Source organism: Caretta caretta, chromosome 5, assembly GCF_965140235.1.
Source record: "Caretta caretta isolate rCarCar2 chromosome 5, rCarCar1.hap1, whole genome shotgun sequence".
Classification (NCBI taxonomy): domain Eukaryota; kingdom Metazoa; phylum Chordata; order Testudines; family Cheloniidae; genus Caretta; species Caretta caretta.
Window position 1 is genome coordinate 114,412,437 of NC_134210.1, and position 25,050 is coordinate 114,437,486.

Consider the following 25,050-nt stretch of genomic DNA (forward strand, 5'->3'; position numbering starts at 1 on the left):
CTTAGGTGCACCATTTCTTATTGGAACCCTCCGTGCAGTCCTGCCTGAAATACTCCTTGATGTACAGGCACACCCTTTGTTGATTTTAGCTCCCTGAAGCCAACCCTGTAAGCCATGTTGTCAGTCGCCCCTCCCTCCGTCAGAGCAACGGCAGACAATCGTTCCGCGCCTTTTTTCTGTGCGGACGCCATACCAAGGCAAGCATGGAGGCCGCTCAGCTCACTTTGGCAATTAGGAGCACATTAACCACCACACGCATTATCCAGCAGTATATGCAGCATCAGAACATGGCAACGCGATACCGGGCGAGGAGGCGACGTCAGCGCGGTCCCGTGAGTGATCAGGACATGGACACAGATTTCTCTGAAAGCATGGGCCCTGACAATGCATGCATCATGGTGCTAATGGGGCAGGTTCATGCTGTGGAATGCCGATTCTGGGCTCGGGAAACAAGCACAGACTGGTGGGACCGCATAGTGTTGCAGGTCTGGGACGATTCCCAGTGGCTGCGAAACTTTCGCATGCGTAGGGGCACTTTCATGGAACTTTGTGACTTGCTTTCCCCTGCCCTGAAGCGCATGAATACCAAGATGAGAGCAGCCCTCACAGTTGAGAAACGAGTGGCGATAGCCCTGTGGAAGCTTGCAACGCCAGACAGCTACCGGTCAGTTGGGAATCAATTTGGAGTGGTCAAATCTACTGTGGGGGCTGCTGTGATGCAAGTAGCCCACGCAATCAAAGATCTGCTGATATCAAGGGTAGTGACCCTGGGAAATGTGCAGGTCATAGTGGATGGCTTTGCTGCAATGGGATTCCCTAACTGTGGTGGGGATATAGACGGAACCCATATCCCTATCTTGGCACCGGAGCACCAAGCCGCCGAGTACATAAACCGCAAGGGGTACTTTTCGATAGTGCTGCAAGCTCTGGTGGATCACAAGGGACGTTTCACCAACATCAACGTGGGATGGCCGGGAAAGGTGCATGATGCTCGCATCTTCAGGAACTCTGGTCTGTTCAAAAGCTGCAGGAAGGGACTTTATTCCCAGACCAGAAAATAACTGTTGGGGATGTTGAAATGCCTATATGTATCCTTGGGGACCCAGCCTACCCCTTAATGCCATGGCTCATGAAGCCGTACACAGGCAGCCTGGACAGTAGTCAGGAGCTGTTCAACTACAGGCTGAGCAAGTGCAGAATGGTGGTAGAATGTGCATTTGGACGTTTAAAGGCGCGCTGGCGCAGTTTACTGACTCGCTTAGACCCCTCAGCGAAACCAATATTCCCACTGTTATTACTGCTTGCTGTGTGCTCCACAATATCTGTGAGAGTAAGGGGGAGACGTTTATGGCGGGGTGGGAGGTTGAGGCAAATCGCCTGGCTGCTGCTTACGCGCAGCCAGACACCAGGGCGGTTAGAAGAGCACAGGAGGGCGCGGTACGCATCAGAGAAGCTTTGAAAACCAGTTTCATGACTGGCCAGGCTACAGTGTGAAAGTTCTGTTTGTTTCTCCTTGATGAAACCCCCCGCCCCTTGGTTCACTCTACTTCCCTGTAAGCTAACCACCCTCCCCTCCTCCCTTTAATCATTGCTTGCAGAGGCAATAAAGTCATTGCTGCTTCACAGTCATGCATTCGTTATTCATTCATCACACAAATAGGGGGATGACTACCAAGGTAGCCCAGGAGGGGTGGTGGAGGAGGGAAGGAAAATGCCACACAGCACTTTAAGCACAGCACTTTAAAAGTTTACAACTTTAAAATTTATTGAATGACAGCCTTCTTTTTTTTGGGCAATCCTCTGTGGTGGAGTGGCTGGTTGGCCGGAGGCCCCCCCACCGCGTTCTTGGGCGTCTGGGTGTGGAGACTATGGAATTTGGGGAGGAGGGCGGTTGGTTACAGAGGGGCAGCAGTGGCAGTCTGTGCTCCAGCTGCCTTTGCTGCAGCTCAACCATACACTGGAGCATACTGGTTTGGTCCTGCAGCAGCCTCAGCATTGAATCCTGCCTCCTCTCATCACGCTGCCGCCACCTTTGAGCTTCAGCCCTGTCTTCAGCCCGCCACTTACTCTCTTCAGCCCGCCACTTACTCTCTTCAGCCCGCCACCTCTCCTCCCGGTCATTTTGTGCTTTCCTGCACTCTGACATTATTTGCCTCCACGCATTCGTCTGTGCTCTGTCAGTGTGGGAGGACAGCATGAGCTCGGAGAACATTTCATCGCGAGTGCGTTTTTTTTTTCTTTCTAAGCTTCACTAGCCTCTGGGAAGGAGAAGATCCTGTGATCATTGAAACACATGCAGCTGGTGGAGAAAAAAAAAGGGACAGCGGTATTTAAAAAGACACATTTTATAAAACAGTCGCTACAGTCTTTCAGGGTAAACCTTGCTGTTAACATTACATACATAGCACATGTGCTTTCGTTACAAGGTCGCATTTTGCCTCCTCCCACCGCGTGACTATCCCCTCAACCTTCTCCCCTCCCTGTGGCTAACAGCGGGGAACATTTCTGTTTAGCCACAGGCAAACAGCCCAGCAGGAATGGGCTCCTCTGAGTGTCCCCTGAAGAAAAGCACTCTATTTCAACCAGGTGACCATGAATTATATCTCACTCTCCTGAGGATAACACAGAGAGATAAAGAACGGATTTTGGTTGAATGCCAGCAAACATACACTGCAATGCTTTGTTCTACAGTGATTCCCGAGTACGTGTTACTGGCCTGGAGTGGTAAAGTGTCCTACCATGAAGGACGAAATAAGGCTGCCCTCCCCAGAAACCTTTTGCAAAGGCTTTAGGACTACATCTAGGAGAACCGCAAATGCCAGGGCAAAGTAATCCTTTCACATGCTTGCTTTTAAACCATGTATAGCATTTTAAAAGGTACACTCACCAGAGGTCCCTTCTCCGCCTGCTGGGTCCAGGAGGCAGCCTTGGGTGGGTTCGGGGGGTACTGGCTCCAGGTCTAGGGTGAGAAACAGTTCCTGGCTGTTGGGAAAACCGGTTTCTCCACTTGCTTGCTGTGAGCTATCTACAACCTCCTCCTCATCATCATCTTCTTCGTCCCCAAAACCTACTTCCGTATTGCCTCCATCTCCATTGAAGGAGTCAAACAACACGGCTGGGGTAGTGGTGGCTGAACCCCCTAAAATGGCATGCAGCTCATCATAGAAGCGGCATGTTTGGGGCTCTGACCCAGAGCGGCTGTTCGCCTCTCTGGTTTTCTGGTAGGCTTGCCTCAGCTCCTTCAGTTTCACGTGGCACTGCTTCGGGTCCCTGTTATGGCCTCTGTCCTTCATGCCCTGGGAGATTTTCAGAAAGGTTTTGGCATTTCGAAAACTGGAACGGAGTTCTGATAGCACGGATTCCTCTCCCCAAACAGCGATCAGATCCCGTACCTCCCGTTCGGTCCATGCTGGAGCTCTTTTGCGATTCTGGGACTCCATCATGGTCACCTGTGCTGATGAGCTCTGCATGGTCACCTGCAGCTTGCCACGCTGGCCAAACAGGAAATGAGATTCAAAAGTTCGTGGTTCTTTTCCTGTCTACCTGGCCAGTGCATCTGAGTTGAGAGCGCTGTCCAGAGCAGTCAGAATGGAGCACTCTGGGATAGCTCCCGGAGGCCAATACCATCGAATTGTGTCCACAGTACCCCAAATTCGAGCCGGCAATGTCGATTTAAGCGCTAATCCACTTGTCAGGGGTGGAGTAAGGAAATCGATTTTAAGAGCCCTTTAAGTCGAAATAAAGGGCTTCATTGTGTGGACGGGTGCAGGTTTAAATCGATTTAACGCTGCTAAATTCGACCTAAAGTCCTAGTGTAGACCAGGGCTATGTTATAATACAGTTCCATTTGTAGCTTTGCTAGGCAAATTAAATTTCCTGAACTCCTCATTGGTTGGTTGGTTGTTTAATTTTATTTTATTCATCTCACTTCCCACTTCTGTCTTTGCAGGCATGGGAGACACCATACTATTATGCCAACAAATGTCAACTTCCGTGCCAACATCTGGGCATTGAAAGAAGAGGGTTGTACTCATATTTTAGTAACTACCGCCTGTGGTTCATTAAGAGAAGAAATACAGCCTGGAGATATTGTTATGATCGACCAGTTCATTGACAGGTAAAGGAGCAATGTGATGTGTTTTGTAAAGTAGAGCCATCCAGTCATATTTGCTTTTAACTTAAATGGTAAATTCATTAGGGCAGGAAATGTCTTTTATTGTGTGTTTGTACAGCGCCTGGCACAATGGGGTCCTGGTCCATGACGGGGGGCTCCTTGGTGCTATGATAATAACAATTAATAAACATTTAAGGCTCACTGGCTTGAAGTCACAGTCTTCAGTATTGGAGCCAAAAAGGGAACATCTTATGAGATGGGGAAAGGCTTTTGACTTCATTTCATGGAGGAAGTCACCTTGATGATTTTATTATTTGTATTATGGTAGCATCGAGAGGCCCCAACAAAACCCTAGTTGTGGGTGCTGTACAAGCACATAGTAAGAGGCAGCCTATGCCTCAAATATCTTACAGTCTAATAGACGAGAGAGAAAAGGTTGAAGAATGTGAGGATTATTATGCCCATTTTACAGATGGGGAACTGAGGCACAAAAATACAAAGTGAATTGACTGAGTGAGGATTGGGCACTTAACCAGGATTAGTGCATTCAAGTAGTAGCCTTTGCAAAAGAAAAGTTTTATTAAAGGCATTAAACAACCTGTATTTTTGTTTCAAATGCTGTTGAAGTTTTGTCTACTGTGTGTACTAGAAGAAATCCTGAAGCAATGCTTTCGTGGCTGTGTAAGTCTAGATATGGACAAGGCTCTTTAGAGAATAAGAAAAAATAGGTTTGCTGAATCTGCACTGCACTGCACTGATCTGATCAACAGTGAAGATCTAAATAACTAGGATTCATTGTCAAGGCTCAGTTCCTGTATCAGATGCGTGGGTTGCAGCAACATGCATTTAAAAACACGAGCTACTATGTTCATGCACGCAGAAGTAGTAGCTATATAGGAATGGGAAGCACACATCTGACATGAGAATCTGGCCCTTGTTGCTACCAGATAAAACCACAGCTCTATTCTTCTTCGTCTCCTGGACTTTTAGAAGCATAAACTCAAACATAATGTAATAATGAGTGGATTGTGCTTGTCAGTAGCCTTTTTTTTTTCTTTTCTGACTCTTCTTAGCTTTTAATTACTCAGTTTGTAGAAATGAACATATAAACAGCCTGTGACTTAAACTTCGTTAGTTTATTTTCCTAGTGTCTCATGACTTACCAGAATGAGATATGTCTGTTTGTATGAAAGGAGACTTTAAATGTTTACCCTTCAGCTCTCAGCCTGTCTGTGCCCAATTACATGACACTGGCTTTCAAAGTATGTGCCCAAAAATCAGGGACAACACAAACTTATTTAAGGAGAGGAAGTATGACATTTACAATAATAAACAGTGAGGCTGCACTAGGACTGTGGGCTGCAAGGGTAACTTGTGCTCTGTTATGAGTTATGGCTTACTTAAGAGGTGTGAAACCTTTATTTTCATTTATAGCCCTGATCTTGAAGAGCAATATCTGTATTAGAGATGGGCCCAAATCACAATGTTCTGAACCCAAAGTGCACACAGGTAAATGGATCCAAGGTTTTACTTTGGATATCTACATCTGTTCTAAGAAAAGGAGTACTTGTGGCACCTTAGAAACTAACAAATGTATTTGAGTGTAAGCTCTTATGAAAGCTTACGCTCAAATAAATTTGTTAGTCTCTAAGGTGCTAACATAGCTGCTACTCTGAAACCTACATCTGTTCTGAGTGCATGTCTGTTAAACATGCATACAGTGACAACCAAGTTAGCAGATCTTAGTGAGGCAGAAAAGTAAACAACCAAGGCCATCATTTTCAAATTCAGGTGCCTACATTTAGGCACTCATATCATCTTTAGGCACCTAAATAAAAGAGGCCTGATTTTCAGAGGCATTGAGCATCGACAGCTCTTATTAACTTCTGTGAATGTCGTTCACAAGCCTACACAGAAAAGTCCATAGTAATTGTGCATATGACCGTGAACTTGCAGCGATAGTAGCTCTAGGAGAGAGTTAGTTCTTTAAGAAAGTCTTTAGAATTATTTTTGGGAGTAGCAGACTTGGCTTATGCGCTTATCTCTAAAAATAAAAGCAAAAGCAATAATAATTTCATCTTTATAAACTGTTTTTAACTTGACAAAGAACTCAGCTTTGTTAAATTATGAATTGGGACAGAAATTAGGCCTATTTGAATTGTCTATAGAATTCTAAACACTTTAAAAGTGGAAAGAATTTTGGCAAGTTTTTTTTTAGCACTGGGCATCTCTGGAGATAGACTGCCAGTTTTGTCCAACTGCATTGGTTGTGCTCAAGAATAAGGCCTCAAAATTCTGCTTCACTTGTGATGGAAAAAGGGTCCGTTGAGACAAAGCTAGGGATTTTTTAACATTATCTTGTTCAAGGACAAGCTGGATCTATAAAGTTTGGTTGGTTGACACAAAAGAAAATATGATTGTCTCAATGTCACACATTTCCCCCAATTTTTCCTGCTTCCCTCCTCCACCCCCCCAAAAAAACCCCGTACACACAAACCAGTTGTTTTGCATGTTGTACAGTGAGCTCCTCCTTCAAGGGCAAGCAACTTTAGGATTCTGTGTGATGACTTTTGGGTTGTGTAATTCTCACAAGTGGTGAGGCCAGGAATGATTCATTTTGGTCATCTCAAACTGTCACATATTCTGTATATGACTTATGCTATAGGGAAGTTATTTTAAGACTGATTTATAGAGTTTTGAATCTTTGAGGGATATTTTGTATCCCTCCATCTGTTAAGCCAGGTGCCTTATTTACTATGACCCACCTGTGCAAGGTTCACTGAGGTTTCTTTATGGCTTTTTCTTCAAGCAAAGACTTGAGAGAGGGAGACGGCGGGAGAGAGAGAGACACACACACATTCTTATTATTTTTTAGTTTATATATATGCATGTTATTTTTTTACAAGTAGCTCATTTGCTTAAAGAAATGTTGGATACTTGAGCATTGTTTATAGTGATTCAGGGGTCAAAGGCAGTGTATTTTCACTATGTATCTATTTTTGTCTCTTACTACATGATCTCATTGACACTATTCAATTAGACACCAGTAGAGGTGTGCTGATGTGTGGATGGAGTTTTATTCTTGATGCTGACCAAAAACACTTCCGTGGTGTGTGTAGGAGCCACTAGAGTTCAGTTTGCTGCAAGATCCTGATTTTACTCTGACATCAGTGGATAATGGTTGTGAAATTATTATTTTCAACAGGAAATGAGGAGTAGTTTATGACATTTTGGGGTGCAGTCCAGACTAGTGAAGGGCTGTGTCACCCTGTCCGTGCAACATGGGGTGCCTTATCATGCTTTGCTACTGTAGTTCCCACCTGGGCCACTCACCAATAGTCTAATAGCATGCAGGTCACACCCTGAGAGTCTGTGTATAGCCACAATCCTGGTCCAGCAATTCTGACCTATCAGCAAACACATTTCAGTTAGGATTTTGGCTTCTGTTACTAATTTTGAATATAATGTTGTTGCATACACTTTAGCATGATATTATTGACCATTGAGTTCTGAGTTTTCAAATGATATCTTACAAGGCATATTTTTTACAAATATTATTGCAGTAGTGTGTAGGGTGTGAGTACAGGAGTGTATTCCGCCACACACATGAAATTCAAGCATCTGCAAAAGAAAAAAATCATCAGAGATTTGAATTAAGATGGGGAGATGCAGGAAAACTGCTGTAGATAGGAGCTATACAGGAAAAGACTCTTGCAGAAGCAGTACAGTGCTGAGACTGTGCAGCAGAGGGACCAAGTGGAGAGCAGTACAGTCAAGTGATAGGAGCACAGGGAGGGAAACAGAGACAAAGGTCAAAGAAAGAGAGTGGAACAAATCCTTGGAGTGTTTTAAAAGAAGAAGGGTTGCTAATAACATTTCTGGTTTCCCAAGAATCCTAATGAAGGTGTAGTGTGTACAGTGCTTTGCTTCCCAAAGAGTCCCCTTCATTGCAGACTGCTTCCTTGATTACCCATTCCAGTTTCTAACAAAAACCTGAGAATGTTTTGGGGGATTAAAAAACAGTGTATTTATACCTTTTTGCAAATATGTGAATTTAATGCCAACGTTTTGTAAACGTACTGCATGTGTAACTTTTTGTTTGTGTGTCTCATCCTCTAGCAACTTAAGAGGAGTCTGTGGGAAAATTCCTCATTCTTTTATCCTAGCTTCTGGCAGTTTTACACTGCCTGTTAAGGCTGAATGCTTGCATGTCTAGGCTTGTTTTCTGCAGTGCCATTAATTTTAAATTGTAACCTCTCACCAAGTGCCTTTGGTTGTACGATGTGCTGTTTCTTGGAAAACTGAAACCAGTGTGATTTTAAATATAGCGCATGTCTAAGTGGCTGAACCCCTGATAGGAGCCCTTTTTGAAAAACTGTTTCCTGTATTTGCAGGTCATGCTGTAGCTCATTTATGTACATTTTGCTTAGAATGCAGTGTTGCCAACGCTTACAAATTTATCACAAGTCATGGTTCTTTTTATCACCTGCTCCTTCCTTCAGGCGATTTGGGAGCAGGTTGCTGCAGTCACCTCACTCTCACTTGCAACAGCTCCCATTCCCCTGGCCTCTGCAAGTACCTGCTTCCCTAGCTGCACCCTTCTCTCTCCTGCTGTCTCATCCCTCGCTGTTCCCTGGCTCCAGCAGGAAACTTCTACCCACCCCACTCTGCCCCAAGCCCTCCCTCCCAGTTCCCCTGGAGACCCTACTTCTTCAAGCTTCACCTCCACATTTTGTCTGTCCCCTTTGTCATTTACCCTGCCTGCCACTCCCCTCCTGCTCTTGTGTACTTAACCTTTTCCTGTCCGCCCACCTTCTTTCTTTCTTTCTTTCTTTCTTTCTTTCTTTCTTTCTTTCTTTCTTTCTTTCTTTCTTTCTTTCTTTCTTTCTTTCTCTCCCACTCTTATAAATCTTTATTTCACAGTCACCTCTCAGTTTTCCTCCTGTTAGCTACCTGGGGCAGCTGTACTAGTCCTAACCCATTGGGCATCCCCACATCCCTAACTACCCCTTATTCTTTAGTCTTTTTTTCTCTAGTTCCACCTCTGCCTTCCCTCTTGAATGCCTGCTTAAAAAAAAAAATTTGAATACCTTCAAAACGTTCACCTCATGAGTCCAAGTAACCATGTGATCTTACAATTGCAACTGAGGTGCTGTTTCTCCTTTCCTCCCCCTATTATTCGTTGCTCTCACTTATTCTGTCATGCCTAAAAGTGAGACAGTATAAGCTCCTCAGGGTAGGCACTGTATCTGTCTTGTTTTGTAAAGTGCCTAGCAAACTTAAGGCACTTTATAAATAATAAATTAGCTTTCAGTTATTGGTACAAATAACAGCACATTGATTTTCTCATTTCCTCCTAGGCTTCTTGCATTGCTTCTCTTTACAGGGTCCCAGTATGACTACATGGGTTAAAGACCTTTTGCTCAGACACACAATTGCAGAGAATCATGTACAACCACGATCTGAGTCTCAAAAGAGCAGAAAGCGTGTATAACTTGGCCCCAGCAGCAGCAGTCCCTACCACCTCCCCGCCACATCTTGTGGGGGCATCACATGAGGCAGGAGCCCCCACCTCCTAGAGTAGGAAAGAGAGAACACCAGATTGACATCTACCTAAGCATCGTCTGGACCTAGCACATGTTGCCAGCAGCCCACCTCCCCTCACCCCCGGATAACAGCCTTCTGCTGTTGCCAGTTAATATAGTTCATCCTGTAGCTAAAGGGGGAGGCCGTTATAATTGGACATAATAGAATTTTGTTTTTATCTGTTTTTTTTTTTTCTGGAAATGAACAATGAAATTACACACAAAAAGACTGCATGTAAAGAAAGTCAAACAGTCGAAAGCTAGGAAATGCTAAATTTGCTGTTGCCTGCACAACCTTAATGCAGCCCCCTTGTTTAACTACATGATCACACACTATATTTCCTGCAGGACCCCTATCTTATGCAGTGCCCCGGCTGCATATGCAAGAGGGGGGCAGAATTAAGGTTGCAGGGGCAACTGTAAATTTAGCATTTTCTTAACTTTTGAGTGCTTGACTTTGCAACCTAAGTACCATTCTTTTAAAGTGCTTTTTTGTATGTAATTTTATATATTAAGGGCCGGTTCTTTTAAAAATGTTGTTATTGCCTTTGATTATTTCTGCGTGTGCGTGCAAATTGTAGAAACTAATGATTTTTGTTTTATAAATGTAAGAAATAACTCCCTGATCTTTTCCCTGCTTCTGTCCAAAAATCCCAGCTGAGCCACAAACCACGTTGTAGGCAGTGACCACCACCCTCACCCTTTTCATAGACATTGCCTTTGAGAGAAGTAAGTCTGGAAGAGTTCTTTTGATGATACAAGCTGTTGTTTGTGAAGACCTACTGCACTGTTCCCCGAGGCGCTGTGCAGGTTTCTGTCCCACCTGTTGCAGAGAGCTGCTGGTAAAAATGCGATGAGAATGCAACCTGTAGTCTGTTTGCACTGGAAAGTTCAGTGGTGAAGGTATGCAAAGCAAGCTTCTGAGAAGGGGTGTTACCACATTAAAAGGCTACTTCTACATTTGTCAGTTTTGTTCCTCGAACTTTCTGTATGACGTACCACTGAGACAGTTACAAGGCAGGAGTTTCTTGCCTGGGTAGGAGGGAGGGGGTTCCTTAATGCCCCCGGAGACAGAACCGAGATACCACAAAAAAGAAAAAAACCGAGCACTAGGATTAGCTTTCATAATGAATTTTAGTTTTGCCACTTTGCTACTAGTAATGCTTTGCAGAGGAAGAAAGGGGAATGTGGGATGGACTTAATGGGACTGGGTGCGCAATGAAGTGGTTTTAGATTTAGTCAAATTTTGACCACTGGCATGGACTTAGTGATATAATATAACACTACAAGAAAAACGTAAGTTTCCATACAAAATGAAAACATTTAGCAAAGGCTACTTCTCTCAGCCAGTCTGCATATTTACAGTTTCACTTTGAAGAGTGGCTGTAAAAATAATATTGTCGGGCTCCATGTTTCTTGTGCCTCAGTGACTCCATATCAGATTCGCTCAGAGTACATTAACCCTATGGACAGCCTGCTGCTCTGCTTAAATCCAATAACAGGCTGTGTAAAGGGAGACACAGGCACAGGGGCCCAGCAGGGCACGTTTGCACACTCTCTTAGTCCATGGAAGGGTGGGGCCTCTGCACCAGCCCCACATAACATCCTTGAGGGCAAGCCAGGAAAGGAGGCCATGGATCCATCATTACCTGAATTCTGCTGCCTTCCTACTCTGTGCAAGTGGAATGAAGGGCTGGAATAGCAGTGGTGAGGGGTATACACTGCTGTCCCCTTCCCTGGAGACAGTCTGAGGTAATGGATTTCACCCAGACGTGTATACCTCCAAACAGTTCACCCCCATAAAGCTCAGTTACTTGAAATTCACTTCACGTGTATATAAGGCCCACTCCCCTGCAAGTAAATCTTTTTACTGCAGACTTGACCTAGACCTGAAAGTCAAACCTTGTTCTTTCTTGGGTCTTACATCATCATAAGTTCAAAGATTCCACAACAGGAACGTAGTTTTTAACTATTTGTCTTACAATGGGGCAGAAACCAGAATACAGTCTGGCTCCCTCTTGCCATAGCTGCATTGGCTCTGCAGGAAAACCAGAACCAAAAATTAGAAACCTCATTGGTAGATACAATTCTGGGGAGAAGAGAAACAGGGTACGGTTCTCATGGGTAATGTGATGCCACTATTGCATAGCGACCTTTTTTTCCTGTAACTGTTTGTCGTTCGGTTACAGGTAATTCCAGACTGTCTGGCAATATCTGCAGCCGTTACAACTAGTCATAACTTGAAATCCTGTTGCACCTATAAATCTGTCAGTGCACCTAGTAGTAATCACTTGAGATGGAGAAAGGAGCATGCCAAAAATCAAATTAGCGTACAGTTATGAAACAATCACAAGTGCTTTGGTAGTAATGCTGACTAGCAGTTATTCAGGTAATTCATGTAATTCAACAAACGGCTTCTGCTAACTAATTGCATCCACATAACAAGGAAAATATCAATTATTCCTTTAGGATTCAGTCTTAAAACAGAGCAGGTGAATAGTCAGCCAGAAAAAAAGAAACAATAATATATATTTCACAAAGAGAGAGACACCTAAAGAGAATACAATTTAATTCTGTAATACAGGTAAGGGACCACTGATCAAAGTGTATGTGAGCCATAATGCTAATAGGGCCAAATTGTGGCTTGGATATCGGGACTGCACAAGTAAATAAGTAAGAGGCCGTAAGGCATTCCCTTTCACTAGCTACCCACATCATCATAGGTAGCAGGGTAAGTGAGGAGGGAGGCTCTGTAGAGATACTCCATATCTTTCCCCCCTCCACCTCCTGCCTTCTACACAAGTAGGTGAGAGGAGGTGGGCAGAACCTTAGCTCTTCCCCCCCGCACACACACACACACACATTCACACCTCACACACCCATGTAACTGGCACATCTAGAGTGACAAGGTGTCCTGATTTTATAGGGAAAGTCCTGATTTGGGGGTCTTTTTCTTATATAGGCTCTTATTACCGCCCACCCCCTTTCTGATTTTTCATATTTGCTGTCTGGTCACCCTAGGCACATCAGACATTAAACCCAGCACAGTTTATTCCTTCCTTGGAACAGTGGGGAAACTGGGAGGGAGATTGTGACACACTGAGTGTGAAAACATTGTCAGAGTAGATATAGTCACGATCTATCCCTGGGGTAGCAGCTCCCACATATTTGAATCTATATTGGAAAGTCTTTGGTAAGGTTTCTCTATAACCTTTGGCATATGAGCCACAACTAGGGGCAGAAATAGTTCAAATATGGTAAGCAAGAAACTCCAGTCTGGGATTTGCTCAGGATCATTTCAAGTGAAAGTGACTGGCTAATAATGTCTAAACTAGAATCAAGCAGGAAGAGGATTATCTCGCTTTTCATTTCCTCCCATTCTAAATAATTCATTAGCAGACACTTGACACGGGGAAATCACAGACTAGTATGTGATATTAAATTAACTGGATTCTGGTTGCCGCCCTGCTTTATCCCATAAAAGGAAAATTATGTTACTGTTTTGACACATTTCATATAGTGTATACAGTTTTGCTTACAAATTTAAATTGCTAACCTGTCTTGCTGTTGAATAGCTTCATACTGAAGAGAATAGTACTTCTTTTTAAACTTTAAAATGTTTTCTTCAAGCGTCCTTTAGTATAAACCATGCCACTGGAATTTAGTATTTAAAATATTTTTAGAAAAGTGCTTACTGGTAACTTGGAGGAGAGATTTTTTACAAGCAATGTGAATAATGCAAAGTTTTCTGCACACATCATTGTTCATAAAAGTGTTTAAAGACAAGTAGAAAAAAACAAGAAACTAACTGTTCAAATATTGGTTTCCCCTCTTAACATAAACCAGAACTTAAGTGACATCACCACTTATTAAAAAGCTGGTGCTAAAATATAAATGAAAAACTGATTAGAATGTTGTACTACAGCTGAGCATGCAATATGAGCCAAGTCTTGAAGCCCTTATTTAATTTTTTTTAAACCTACCTTGTGCAAAAGAAGTTTTGCCCAAACGAGGATTGAGGAAGGACTTCAGACTTTGGCCCTCTCTCTGCTGCACAGGGGGCAGCATTTCTGAGTGATTTCCCAGTTATTCGTAATTCCTCCCTTTAAACCAAAAAGCCTAGCCATCAAACTATGCAAATCAGACAATATACACAATACATGCTTATAACACGGGACGGTGGAAAGGCTCCAAGGGATTTATGAGGGAGGAGAAATCTTGTGTGAATCTATCATTCTCAATTAAATCTTTAGTCTTTATAAGTGTTTGCAGAAAATCTTCTGTATTGTTCACAAATGTGGCTTTTGTTGTCCTTTCATTCAAAAATGTTAACCATAACTGTATTTTAAAATAGGGTGAGTAAAGCAGTGGCGAGTCAATACAATACGGTCAAAAATTATTCCTCTGACTCAGAAAAGCACTACAATATGTTGTTAAAGCTGTCCCTATTCAGGAACATACACACTCAACTCTCCGGATGTGCTTAAGTCCCATTCGCTTCAGTGTGATTTAAGCACATGTTTAAAGTTGCAAGCACCATTCCTGAATAGGGATTATTTCCTAAATCTGACTTAAAAACCCAGTTAGGGAAACCCCCTTCTTTACAAACTTAATTTTTTTTCAAATAAAGCATTATCAAAAATACTGTCCCTTTTCTCTTGCTTTCTTCCCACTTTCTTTTTCCTTCCAGAAAGTAGAGAAATGTCACAAAAATAAAGCAAAACAAAACATAGCCCCTTTTCACCCCAACCCACAAAGACCCCAATCATGCAAATGTGCACATGCATTACTTTTAGTGTGGAAAAGTCCTATTGCCTTCAAAATAAGACATTTTATTAAATTTGAACTGGGTCCAGCAAGGAGAGATACCAACTCTCCATTCATCAGAAGTTCCCGGAATGTTTCTACCTGTGATCCCTTTGACCTTGATCCTGCAAAGATGTCAGCATAGGCTAAAGTGTTTACAGGATCAGGGCCATCATTATTTTAAAAAGAGTAGACTAGAGGATTTCATAACAGAAATTAAACTTGTTTGGACAGCCCCTGTTGTTTATAATAGAATAATGGACTAAGTGCTTCCAGAATACAGATGCAATCTCCACCTCTCTACTTCTGTGTCTCAAGCTTTTGATCAAATTAAAAAAGAAACTTAGAATTTATTAGGCATGAAAATAAAAAAAATTGTGGTTTAATTATGAAAAAGTTCGGTCTTCTGGGGGGAAATGTATAATATAAAAATATACTAGGCAAGGATTATAAACATTCAAGCATAGGGTCAACAAATAGTTAAATGTTCTGCATGAGGGTCAAATTTAAATATTAAAAACTATCTTTTTGTATTATAGCCCTTCCCCCCCACACACACTTTTTCTCTGTAATTTACCTTTATTTGTAATTTGTCCTATTTGAATTCTTTGGGCAGGTGCCTGCCTATTTTGCATGTATGCTAAACATCTATTACACCTTTGTCCACTATGAGTAAGGTTAAGATTTTCTCATGGTTACTTTTAGTAAAAGTCAGGGCAATAAACAAAAATTCACAGGAGCCCGTGACCTGTCTCTGATTTTTACTAAAAATAACCGTGGAGGAGGGTTTGGAGAGGAATGACAGCTGGAGCCCCATACAGAGGGACTGGCAGCCCCAACCCCACAGTCCTGGCCAAAGCCACGGGGCAGGGACGCCGACAGCCACAGGGAGTGGGGGGAACATACAGGCCCGGCTCCAGCTGCAGTCACAGGTTAGGAGCACACACTCCCAGCTCCAGCCATGGGTGGGGTGCACAGCTCCAGGCCCTGCTACAGCTGCTGACAGCTGAAGCCAAAGAAGTCACAGAGGTCCAGTAAAGTCACAGAATCTGTGACTTCTGTGACTGAATCTTACACTTAACTATGAGTCGGATTTTCAAAACTTACTAGGAGATTTGGACACAGATCCCATTGCAAGTGTCCTTCCCTCTTATCCCTTCCTTTTATCTCTCTCTCTCTCTCTCTCTCTCTCTCCATATGTTTTGAAAGAGTACAGCTGAACCAGGTCACTCAAACGGCAGAGAGTATTAAAGAAGCTAAAGAAAAATGGCCTTGTGTTCGTGACACATGAGAGAGTGTTGGGACACCTGTGTTCCATTCTTCGCTCTGCCATTGATTCTGTGTGAACACGGGGCAGTCACCTCAGCTCCCTGTGCCCCCATTTCTGTGCTCCCGGTGATGAAGCTACCACCACTCGTTCGGGGTGGGGTTTTTTTTATCGCCAGGAGAGCTCTCCCCCCAGTGGTAAAGCGTGTCTACACTGCCCACGTCACAGTGCTGCTGCGGCCATGCTGTACACCCTTACATTCATTAGCATTTGTGAAGCACCTTGGGATCCTCAGGTAGGAGGAACTATAGACCTGCAAAGTAGTAGTGTTAAACTCCAGTAGGGGGACAAGTCATGTGTGTGCCATACCTTTGGCAGTGAATTGCTGTAGCAGGTTCCGGTAGCAAATAGTTACCACTTGTTGTGTATGTTGTGCCTCGGGAATACAGAATATTTAGTATTCTAACAGTATCTTGCCATCACACATTTATGTTCATTTGCAGCTTCCCACTTTGTAATGACACAGCCGTTAGAACAGAAAAACAGTTACGTAGACTTAGTTCTTTTGTGTAGAGCTCAATGCAGCCTTCATATACGTGGGCACAACTCCCATTGCAGTCTATTTGGGTCATTCTTCTCAACGCCATGAAGTAACTTTAGATGGTAGCACAATTGTTTCCAAACCAGAAAGCTCAAGTTAAATCTTTGGGGGGATTCAGTACCACTCATGCCGAAACAGTGGTACGCTTGATGTAGTCTGATTCTTATCTTGTGCACGCATAAATTATTCTTCAGTGTAGAACAGATCAGTATTAGGTACACATAATATTAACATACTCATGCCTGTATGCATGACTGCCACCACTTGTCTAAAGGGGGGAAATCAAGTTAAGGTGGAACAAAAAGTTACTTAAAGTGAAGTTAACCTTTCAAGTCAACTAACTCGAACTTAAAAAGTCAAATGACAGGGCAAATGTCTTTTTTCCTCTTACTAAGTGGGGAATGGTTCTCGGAAGGTTTGTTTTCAGAGGATTTTCACCACCCAATTAACTGAATGGGTGACTCAGCACTATTGAGCGCGTAATGATGTCTTAGTCACAATTCTGACAGATGGCAAAATGGAAAGAATATGTTCTGTTAGCGATGGACAATTCTGCATTGTGTTGAGCTGCATGTTTGTTTGGTTACTTTCATGCAGGGAAGCAGTTTCCCATCTGGAGGAAGGGAGGTAGGGATCACCTTTTCAAATGGAAAAGTCTGCTTTCAGTTTCAAGCTGTGGACATGGATATAATTCTTTTGAGAAGAGGAGGACTTCTAATTTCAATATTGCTGTGGTTGAATTTGTGCATGTTTTGTTCCCCAAAGTGCCCATTTGTTCAGAGTAAGGTGACTGCCGCTGCTTTTTTTTTTTTTTTTTTTTTTTGGTACATTTATGAGTCATTCAAACTGGAGTTTGTTAGGAACTGAAAATTAATTGTCATCTTTTTATAGAAGTAATTCATACTTAGATTCCACTTGACTGAACTTAATGTTCTGTAATTAACTGATAATATGCTGTTAGAACTGCTACTTCATTCCCTTCCACCACAATTTCAGAAGATGTATATCAGGGCAAAACAGGTAAAGAATAGTGTTGGAGATGTTTATTAACATGATTTTTCGTGCCCTTTCCCCATCAGTTGACAACTTAATCATTCAGCATCCATGAATTTCCTGCTGCTTCTATCTCTAAATATGCTCTTTTTTTCCAGGACTATCAAAAGACACAACACTTTTTACGATGGGTGCTATTCCAATCTTCCAGGAGTATGTCATATTCCAATGGCTGAACCATTTTGCACCAAAACCAGAGAGGTTAGTGGATTTCATAAGAAAAATCAAATATTTAAAAGCTGTTTGGACATGCTATAGACTAAGTGGTTCCATAATCCAGGTGCAGTCTCCGCCCCTCTAGTCCTGTGTCTCAAGCATTTGACCAAATTAAAAATAAAATTAGAATTTGCTAGGCATGCGAATAAAAGATTTTGTGGTTTAATGATGAAAAAGGCAGACCAAGTTCTGTCTTCCAGGGAAAAGAATGCCGATTGTGTAGTCATTCGTTTAAGAAAGCGTTTGGCAACCTGCATTTCCCCAGGGACTTTCATGGGGATGAAAGGCTTCTAAATTATTAATTACCAATCCATTAAAATGACATTGTGGGCAAACAAGGGAGAGAAAATTGAGGCATGCACCCTCTTTGTACTGTGTATGTTCTGAACTAGCACAGTAGGTCCTGATCCATGGCTCGGGCTCCTCAGTGCTACTGCAATACAAATCAATAATAACAACATAACAGTCACAGAAGGTACCAATGTGGCACTTGTTTTTTTACACAATGTCTGAGCAGCTTTACCCATGTATAGCATGTGGCATAGCAGGATGAAGGCTTGTTGTCTTCATTTGATGGAATATATGGGCCCAAAGAATTAAAGGGGTTAACACAACCCAGTCATTAAACAGTTTTAACCAAGATTCAGCGTTTGGTATAGAGAGACTTTAGCCTGCTTAGTACCATGGCAAACACACCATTAAACATCCCTTTTAAGCTTTGAGTCAAGATAAGAAGCTTGATAAGAAGGAAAAAGAATTAAAGCATTTGAAATGTAAAGTAGTTAAATAAGGCTTTTATTTTAACATTTCTTGTTTCCTTTTCCTTTAACTGGAGAGTTTGTATAAGGAAAAGCCCCCATGTTTGACAGTCTTTTAGATGGTATTAAAGATGGGAATAGTTGTCCTTTTTTTGAAGAAAAGAGAAGCTAGTTGAAATGGGCTGGAGCTGTTGTTATTGATGATGTTGTTAAAGTCCAATCCAGGTTCCAAAGAAGACAAACCAAGACAAACACACACACAGGGGAGAGAAAAAACAGCCAAGATAGAAATGCAGCTTCTGTCTCTGGTGTTGACTTTCACGTGCAACCTCGCTGCTGGAAAAACACAGTCCCAGCACATTGTCTTATTAGCCACTCTGAGACTGGGCAAACTCAGCTTTTATCTGCCTCTTTCTGTCAAAGGCTTATAGCAATGTTGTAAAATATGTAGTCTTGGCTAGCTAAGACAGATTCTTCTTAGACAGAAGGAAAAAGAAAGAAGATAGCACAGAGAGAAATAAGGCAGGGAAGGGAAAAGGATGCATTTTATGGGGGTCTCACATCTAGGGTGACCAGACAGTCCCGATTTTGGGGGCTTTTTCTTATATTGGCACGTGTTACCCCCCACCCCCTGTCCTGATTTTTTACACTTGCTATCTGGTCACCCTATTCACATTCGAGATGGTGTTCAGGATTCAGCTGGAACTGGTGGAAGTGGCGATGTCATCTGCCTCTCTTAAGCCCTGTCTGCTCAGGACATTTCTCAGAATTAGGATGAAGAAGGTCTGGGGTCCAGGAGACAGTGCGGGTGGCAGCCATGATGGTAAAGCTTGCTAGTCAATTTTTCTCTCCCGAAGTTTCTTTCTTTAAGGACCCCAAAAGGAAGTGATGGGTGGAATAACCCATCCCCTGGTATCTGATATCCCCTAGTATGTTGGATACTCGGCCTAATTGATGGACAAAATAACTTTTGCTCATCAGCTGCTCCTGTTTACCAAACGTGATCTTAACACAGTCCTTGAGTTACATCAGTAGGCCTTTTTATTTAGACTAATTCAGTCTTTCTCCCTTTTGTACCTTTTCCCATCAGCATTTGTGATTATAGGTTATTGTGACATCTTATGAACTTTTACTTACTTTTAAAGTTGAACTCACAATCATGGTAAATTTGTAGGCCCAATTATTACAACAGGCTATATTTAATACTTTTAAGGATGGAGACTAATCTATTCTTATCCTTTTTAAATATTGCTGGTCTTATTGTATGTACCTTGGGATTTCTGTTGTTTGGAGGAGGGTTTTGCTATTTTAACAATAGGAAATGCTGCTGTATTTTTCAGTATTGTTGTTTTAGGGAAGAGCTTGTTTATGGTTAAAAATGCCTTTTTTTCAGTGGGGCCAGAATGTTCTTCCATCTGAGCAGAGGGAAAATGAAGAAGGAGATTCATGTTAAGAGTCTCTGCAGAATGCAAGTTGCATAATGGCATATACAGAGAGAGCACAGAATCACTTACAGAAATTATGGTCAGATTAGAATTCTAAAAATCTTTCAACCCACTTAGTCATCATGCTGTCAGTTACCATTCCAAGGCAGACAAAACAATAGAGTGCTAAGCAGGTGACTCAGTCTATGTCCAGAGCATTTAATATATCAAGTATCAGTGCTGAGCTGTTAGCTCTTTTTCCCATTTTGCATCATTGTAGATAGATATTGTTTCTGTATAATTAACAAAAATAGTATTTCTCAGTGACTCAAGTTAGTCCTTTGCTTCTTACAGCAGCAATAATAAAAGGGAAGTTCTATACACACACAGTCATAACTGATGGAACCACATCACTGTTTCCAAAACAAAAAAATAGATAAATCATGAATCTAGGGCTCTTTGCAGTTAAATCGATAAATTATAAAGTTAAAGATAGATAATTTTATTGCAATTCAGATATTTTTCTTCAAGTTCTGATTTTATCATAATATGTTTGATCTATGTCCTGGAGCTTAGCATGTCATCAGAACCCCTCAAAAGGTGTATATTAGTATAATTCCCCTAACCCAATTGTAATAATTAAAACCATACAAAAATCCAGAACTATAAATGTGTTGTGGCTGGATGGAACAACTGGGATATGTAATTCGTAGATTTTTTTTAACAACTAAATATACCAAAAAATCAGAGAAAAATAAACTTTCCAGAATTTTTATAAACTGTAAATCCAAAAACTAAATTAAGAGAAGTTGCCCTGAAATACAGAATGAAAAGGAATGATCCTTTTCTGTGTTATAATAAAAGGAAACTATTTTGGAATACTGTGACAGTTGATACTAGTTCAGAGATTGGAACTCACTGGAAACAATTTACAAATAGTAAAAGTGAACCGATACAGCAGGGGTGGCCAACCTGAGCCTGAGAAGGAGCCAGAATTTACCAATGTACATTGCTAAAGAGCCACAGTAATACATCAGCAGCCCCGCATCAGCTCCCCCAGCTCCCAGTGCCTCCAACCCACTGGCAGCCCCACCGATCAGCATCTCCCTCTCCGCACCTCCTGATCAGCTGTTTCGTGGGGTCCAGGAGTCTCTGGGGTGGAAGGGAGGAGGAGCGAGGGCACTGCAGGCTCAGGGGAGGGGACAGGAAGGGGTGGAGTGGGGGCAGGGCCTGTGGCAGAGCGAGGGGTTGAGCAGTGGGCACCCCCCAGCACGTTGGAAAGTTGGCGCCTGTAGCTCCAGCCCCACAGTCGGGCCTATACAAGGAGCCGCATATTAACTTCTGAGGAGCCGCATGTGGCTCCGGAGCCACAGTTTGGCCACCCCTGCGATATAATATTCCTGGTCAGGATTGCACAGACTAATGACCAACATCTAGTGTACGTCAACACATAGAGTTTAGCCACTGGCGAGGGAATTAAGAGAGAGGTATAACCCTCACATCTCCAAATCAATACATTTCTCTCCAGATTTCCACCATGTTTCCCTCGCCCACATACTTAGACTTTTCTTAAAATTTCCCACCCTTGCCATCATCAGTTCAGCTCCACCTTTGGGAGCAATGGTGGTATTGTTCGTGTAAACTGGCCACCAGCATTTCCACTACCACATTGTTTAGACTTGTTCTGACCAGAAGTCTCACTGTAAGCAAGGCCTGGGTATCAAACATACTTGCTTCCTGTCCTCCTCACCCAGTGCTGGAAACAGAATCCCACTGGTATAATCTGGATTAGATGAGTTCAGCACCCACTACAGCAATGCAGAGCAGGCATCCAGGTATTTAGCCTCCTTTCTGACAATGGATGTTAAAACACAGTTGATCCTATCGTCATCAGTAGGACTATTTGTTTTCAGCCCTGAGAGAGGAAGCTGAAATGGGAGTGGGTTTCCTTGTTTGACACTTGTTGTCAAATTAGGCTCACATTCATAGTAAAAAGCAGGTCTGGCTAAACGATGGCTGGCGAGCCGCATGCATCTCTTTTACAGTTAAAGTGCGGTTCGTGGAGTGTCCCCTTCCCCCTGCATCCTACCTGTTCTCCACCTACCAGACTGGGGGAAGGAGTTCGGGGCTTCTGCCCTGCAGCAGGGTGGTGGGGCTAGGGAGGGGAGAGGGAGTAGGGAAGGCACCAGGGCTCGGGGCTTCAACCAGGCACCGCCCTGCAAGGATGAAGCCCTGAGCCCCGGCAGGGGCCACCCCGCGGGGCAGGTTGTGAGTGTCTTGTGGGTCTCAAACTTCTGAAGATTATCGTATGCAGCTCTGAGGGTCAGTAAGTTTGGTCACCACTGGTATAAAGACAGCCTTATTGTGTGAAAGTTATTCAGGTGAGAGACAAGAGTACCCCCCAAAGAGAGATATTTGTTCTTTACTTACTTCTCTTGTATGAGGAAATAGTTGGCTTCACGTAGGTGATTAATAATTTGCTATTTCTGTGATAATATTTTTGAAGGTTCTTATGGAGATTGCCAAGAAGCATGGGATTAAGTGCCACTCAAAGGGGACAATGATCACCATTGAGGGGCCACGTTTCAGTTCTCGGGCAGAAAGCTTGATGTTTCGCAACTGGGGGGCTGATGTTATCAACATGACCACAGTTCCCGAGGTGGTTCTTGCAAGAGAAGCCGGAATCTGCTATGCAAGTATTGCTATGGCAACAGATTATGACTGCTGGAAGGAGCATGAAGAAGCCGTGAGTGAAGCTTCTGTTTTGTTTGGTCTTGTTGTTTTAGATTATGGCAAATTATATGTAGTGCAAGTGCATAAAGTTATACAGTTCTTGGTAGAAATCACAATAGGCCCTTTTATACCAGACAAATTCTGCTCTTAATTATACCAGTTTATACCCTAATTCACTCCGTTGAAGTCATTGGAGGCATTCTGAAATAACAAAAGTGTTAGTGAGAGCAGGACTGAGTCCAATATCCCTGCTTTTTCCTTTAAAAAGTTCTCTTATCAGAATAAAACTTCACCTCTTATTGTGTGAATCAGGGTATGTGTATAAAGCCAGTTGTGACATCATTTTCCTGTAACTGACCTTGTCCTAAGTCTCTTGAGCTCTCCAAAAAAAAACCATATCCTTTTTAGTTCTTATACCTCTTTCTCATGTAATATATTCAAGAACAACCACTAACCAGCAGAATGCTTACGGTGCTTGCCAGTTGAACCTTAGTCATCACAGAAAATGGCAGCATCAACTGTAGGACTTGCAGAAATGCAGACTGTTGTATATATTAGTTAATACATGGTCAAAGCAACACTGTAAAATTGTTTGTTCTATATTTTTTATGTTTATATGAAATCTTTCCTAGCTTTTGGGTGGCATTTTGGTTTTGGCCTGAAAGCAAGTGTATTTAAAAAATAATTTATACAGAAAACTAAATAATTCCAAACTGGAAATGTGGCACTTTTTTTTTTTTTAACAGCAAGTGTCATTAAACATTGGAATCACGATGTCAAGAGATGTGGTGGATTCTCCATCACTTGTAGTCTTTAAATTGAGATTCATTGTCTTTTTAAACGAGACCATCCTGTTCAACCAGTAGTTGAAAATAGAAAAATACATAGGTGAACTTCTGTGGCCTGTGTTGTGCAGGAAATCAGACAAGATGACTACAGTGGTCCCTTCTGGCCTTAAAGGATCTGTCTTGGATGACTTAGAAACAACAAATCCTGAATCTTGGCGGGGGTTACACTAGAAGTAATGGAGGAGGAGAAGGATCTTGGAGTATTGGTTGATCATAGGATGACTATGAGCCGCCAATGTGATATGGCCGTGAAAAAAGCTAATGCGGTCTTGGGATGCATCAGGAGAGGTATTTCCAGTAGGGATAAAGAGGTTTTAGTACCGTTATACAAGGCACTGGTGAGACCTCACCTGGAATACTGTGTGCAGTTCTGGTCTCCCATGTTTAGGAAGGATGAATTCAAACTGGAACAGGTACAGAGAAGGGCTACTAGGATGATCCAAGGAATGAAAAACTTGTCTTATGAAAGGAGACTCAAGGAGCTTGGCTTGTTTAGCCTAACCAAAAGAAGGTTGAGGGGAGATATGATTGCTCTCTATAAATATATCAGAGGGATAAATACCGGAGAGGGAGAGGAATTATTTAAGTTCAGTACCAATGTGGACACAAGAACAAATGGTTATAAACTGGCCACCAGGAAATTTAGACTAGAAATTAGACGAAGGTTTCTAACCATCAGAGGAGTGAAGTTTTGGAACGGCCTTCCAAGGGAAGCAGTGGGGGCAAAAGATCGATCTGGCTTTAAGATTAAACTAGATAAGTTTATGGAGGAGATGGTATGATGGGATAACATGGTTTTAAATTAAATTAAATTAAATTTAAATTAAATATTCATGGTAAATAGGCCCAATGGCCTGTGATGGGATATTAGAATGGGTGGGATCTGAGATACCCAGGAAAGAATTTTCTGTAGTATCTGGCTGATGAATCTTGCCCATATGCTCAGGGTTTAGCTGATCGCTATATTTGGGGTCGGGAAGGAATTTTCCTCCAGGGCAGATTGGAAGAGGCCCTGGAGGTTTTTCGCCTTCCTCTGTAGCATGGGGCACGAGTCATTTGCTGGAGGATTCTCTGCTCCTTGAAGTCTTTAAACCACGATTTGAGGACTTCAATATCACAGACATAGGTGAGAGGTTTTTTGCAGGAGTGGTGGGTGAAATTCTGTGGCCTGCGTTGTGCAGGAGGTCAGACTAGATGAACATAATGGTCCCTTCTGACCTAAATATCTATGAATCTATGAATCTAGATGACCCTTGCAGTCCCTTCTACCCCTATGATTCTAAATCTATGAAAGAAAAATCAACATTTAGGGCCAGATCTTCTATTGGATGTGTTTGCACAGCTGCCACTTAAATCATGGGGAGGGCATCAGTAGCAGAATTTTACTCTTAGTCCATTTATGAAGGTGCTGGTCAAAGCTCTAAGTTTTTGTTTGTGGGGAGTGTTCTTTGTTTTATTGCATTTGAAGCACTGGGGGGAGGGATAGCTCAGTGGTTTGAGCATTGGCCTGCAAAACCCAGCCTTGTGAGTTCAATCCTTTAGGGGGCTATTTAGGGATCTGGGGCAAAAATTGGGGATTGGTCCTGCTTTGAGCAGGGGGTTGGACTAGGTGACCTCCTGAGGTCCCTTCCAACCCTGATATTCT

The 25,050-nt window shown here is 42.5% G+C and overlaps 1 protein-coding gene across 1 annotated transcript in view; it reads left to right on the plus strand.

Annotated features, from left to right (window-relative positions):
• Positions 1–25,050, plus strand: part of MTAP (methylthioadenosine phosphorylase) — a 63,602-nt gene that overhangs the window by 29,257 nt on the left and 9,295 nt on the right. The window contains exons 4-6 of the mRNA XM_048850131.2: positions 3,950–4,117; positions 17,525–17,627; positions 22,331–22,570. Coding sequence (XP_048706088.1) covers positions 3,950–4,117; positions 17,525–17,627; positions 22,331–22,570 — 511 coding nt within the window. The remainder of the gene's footprint in view (positions 1–3,949; positions 4,118–17,524; positions 17,628–22,330; positions 22,571–25,050) is intronic.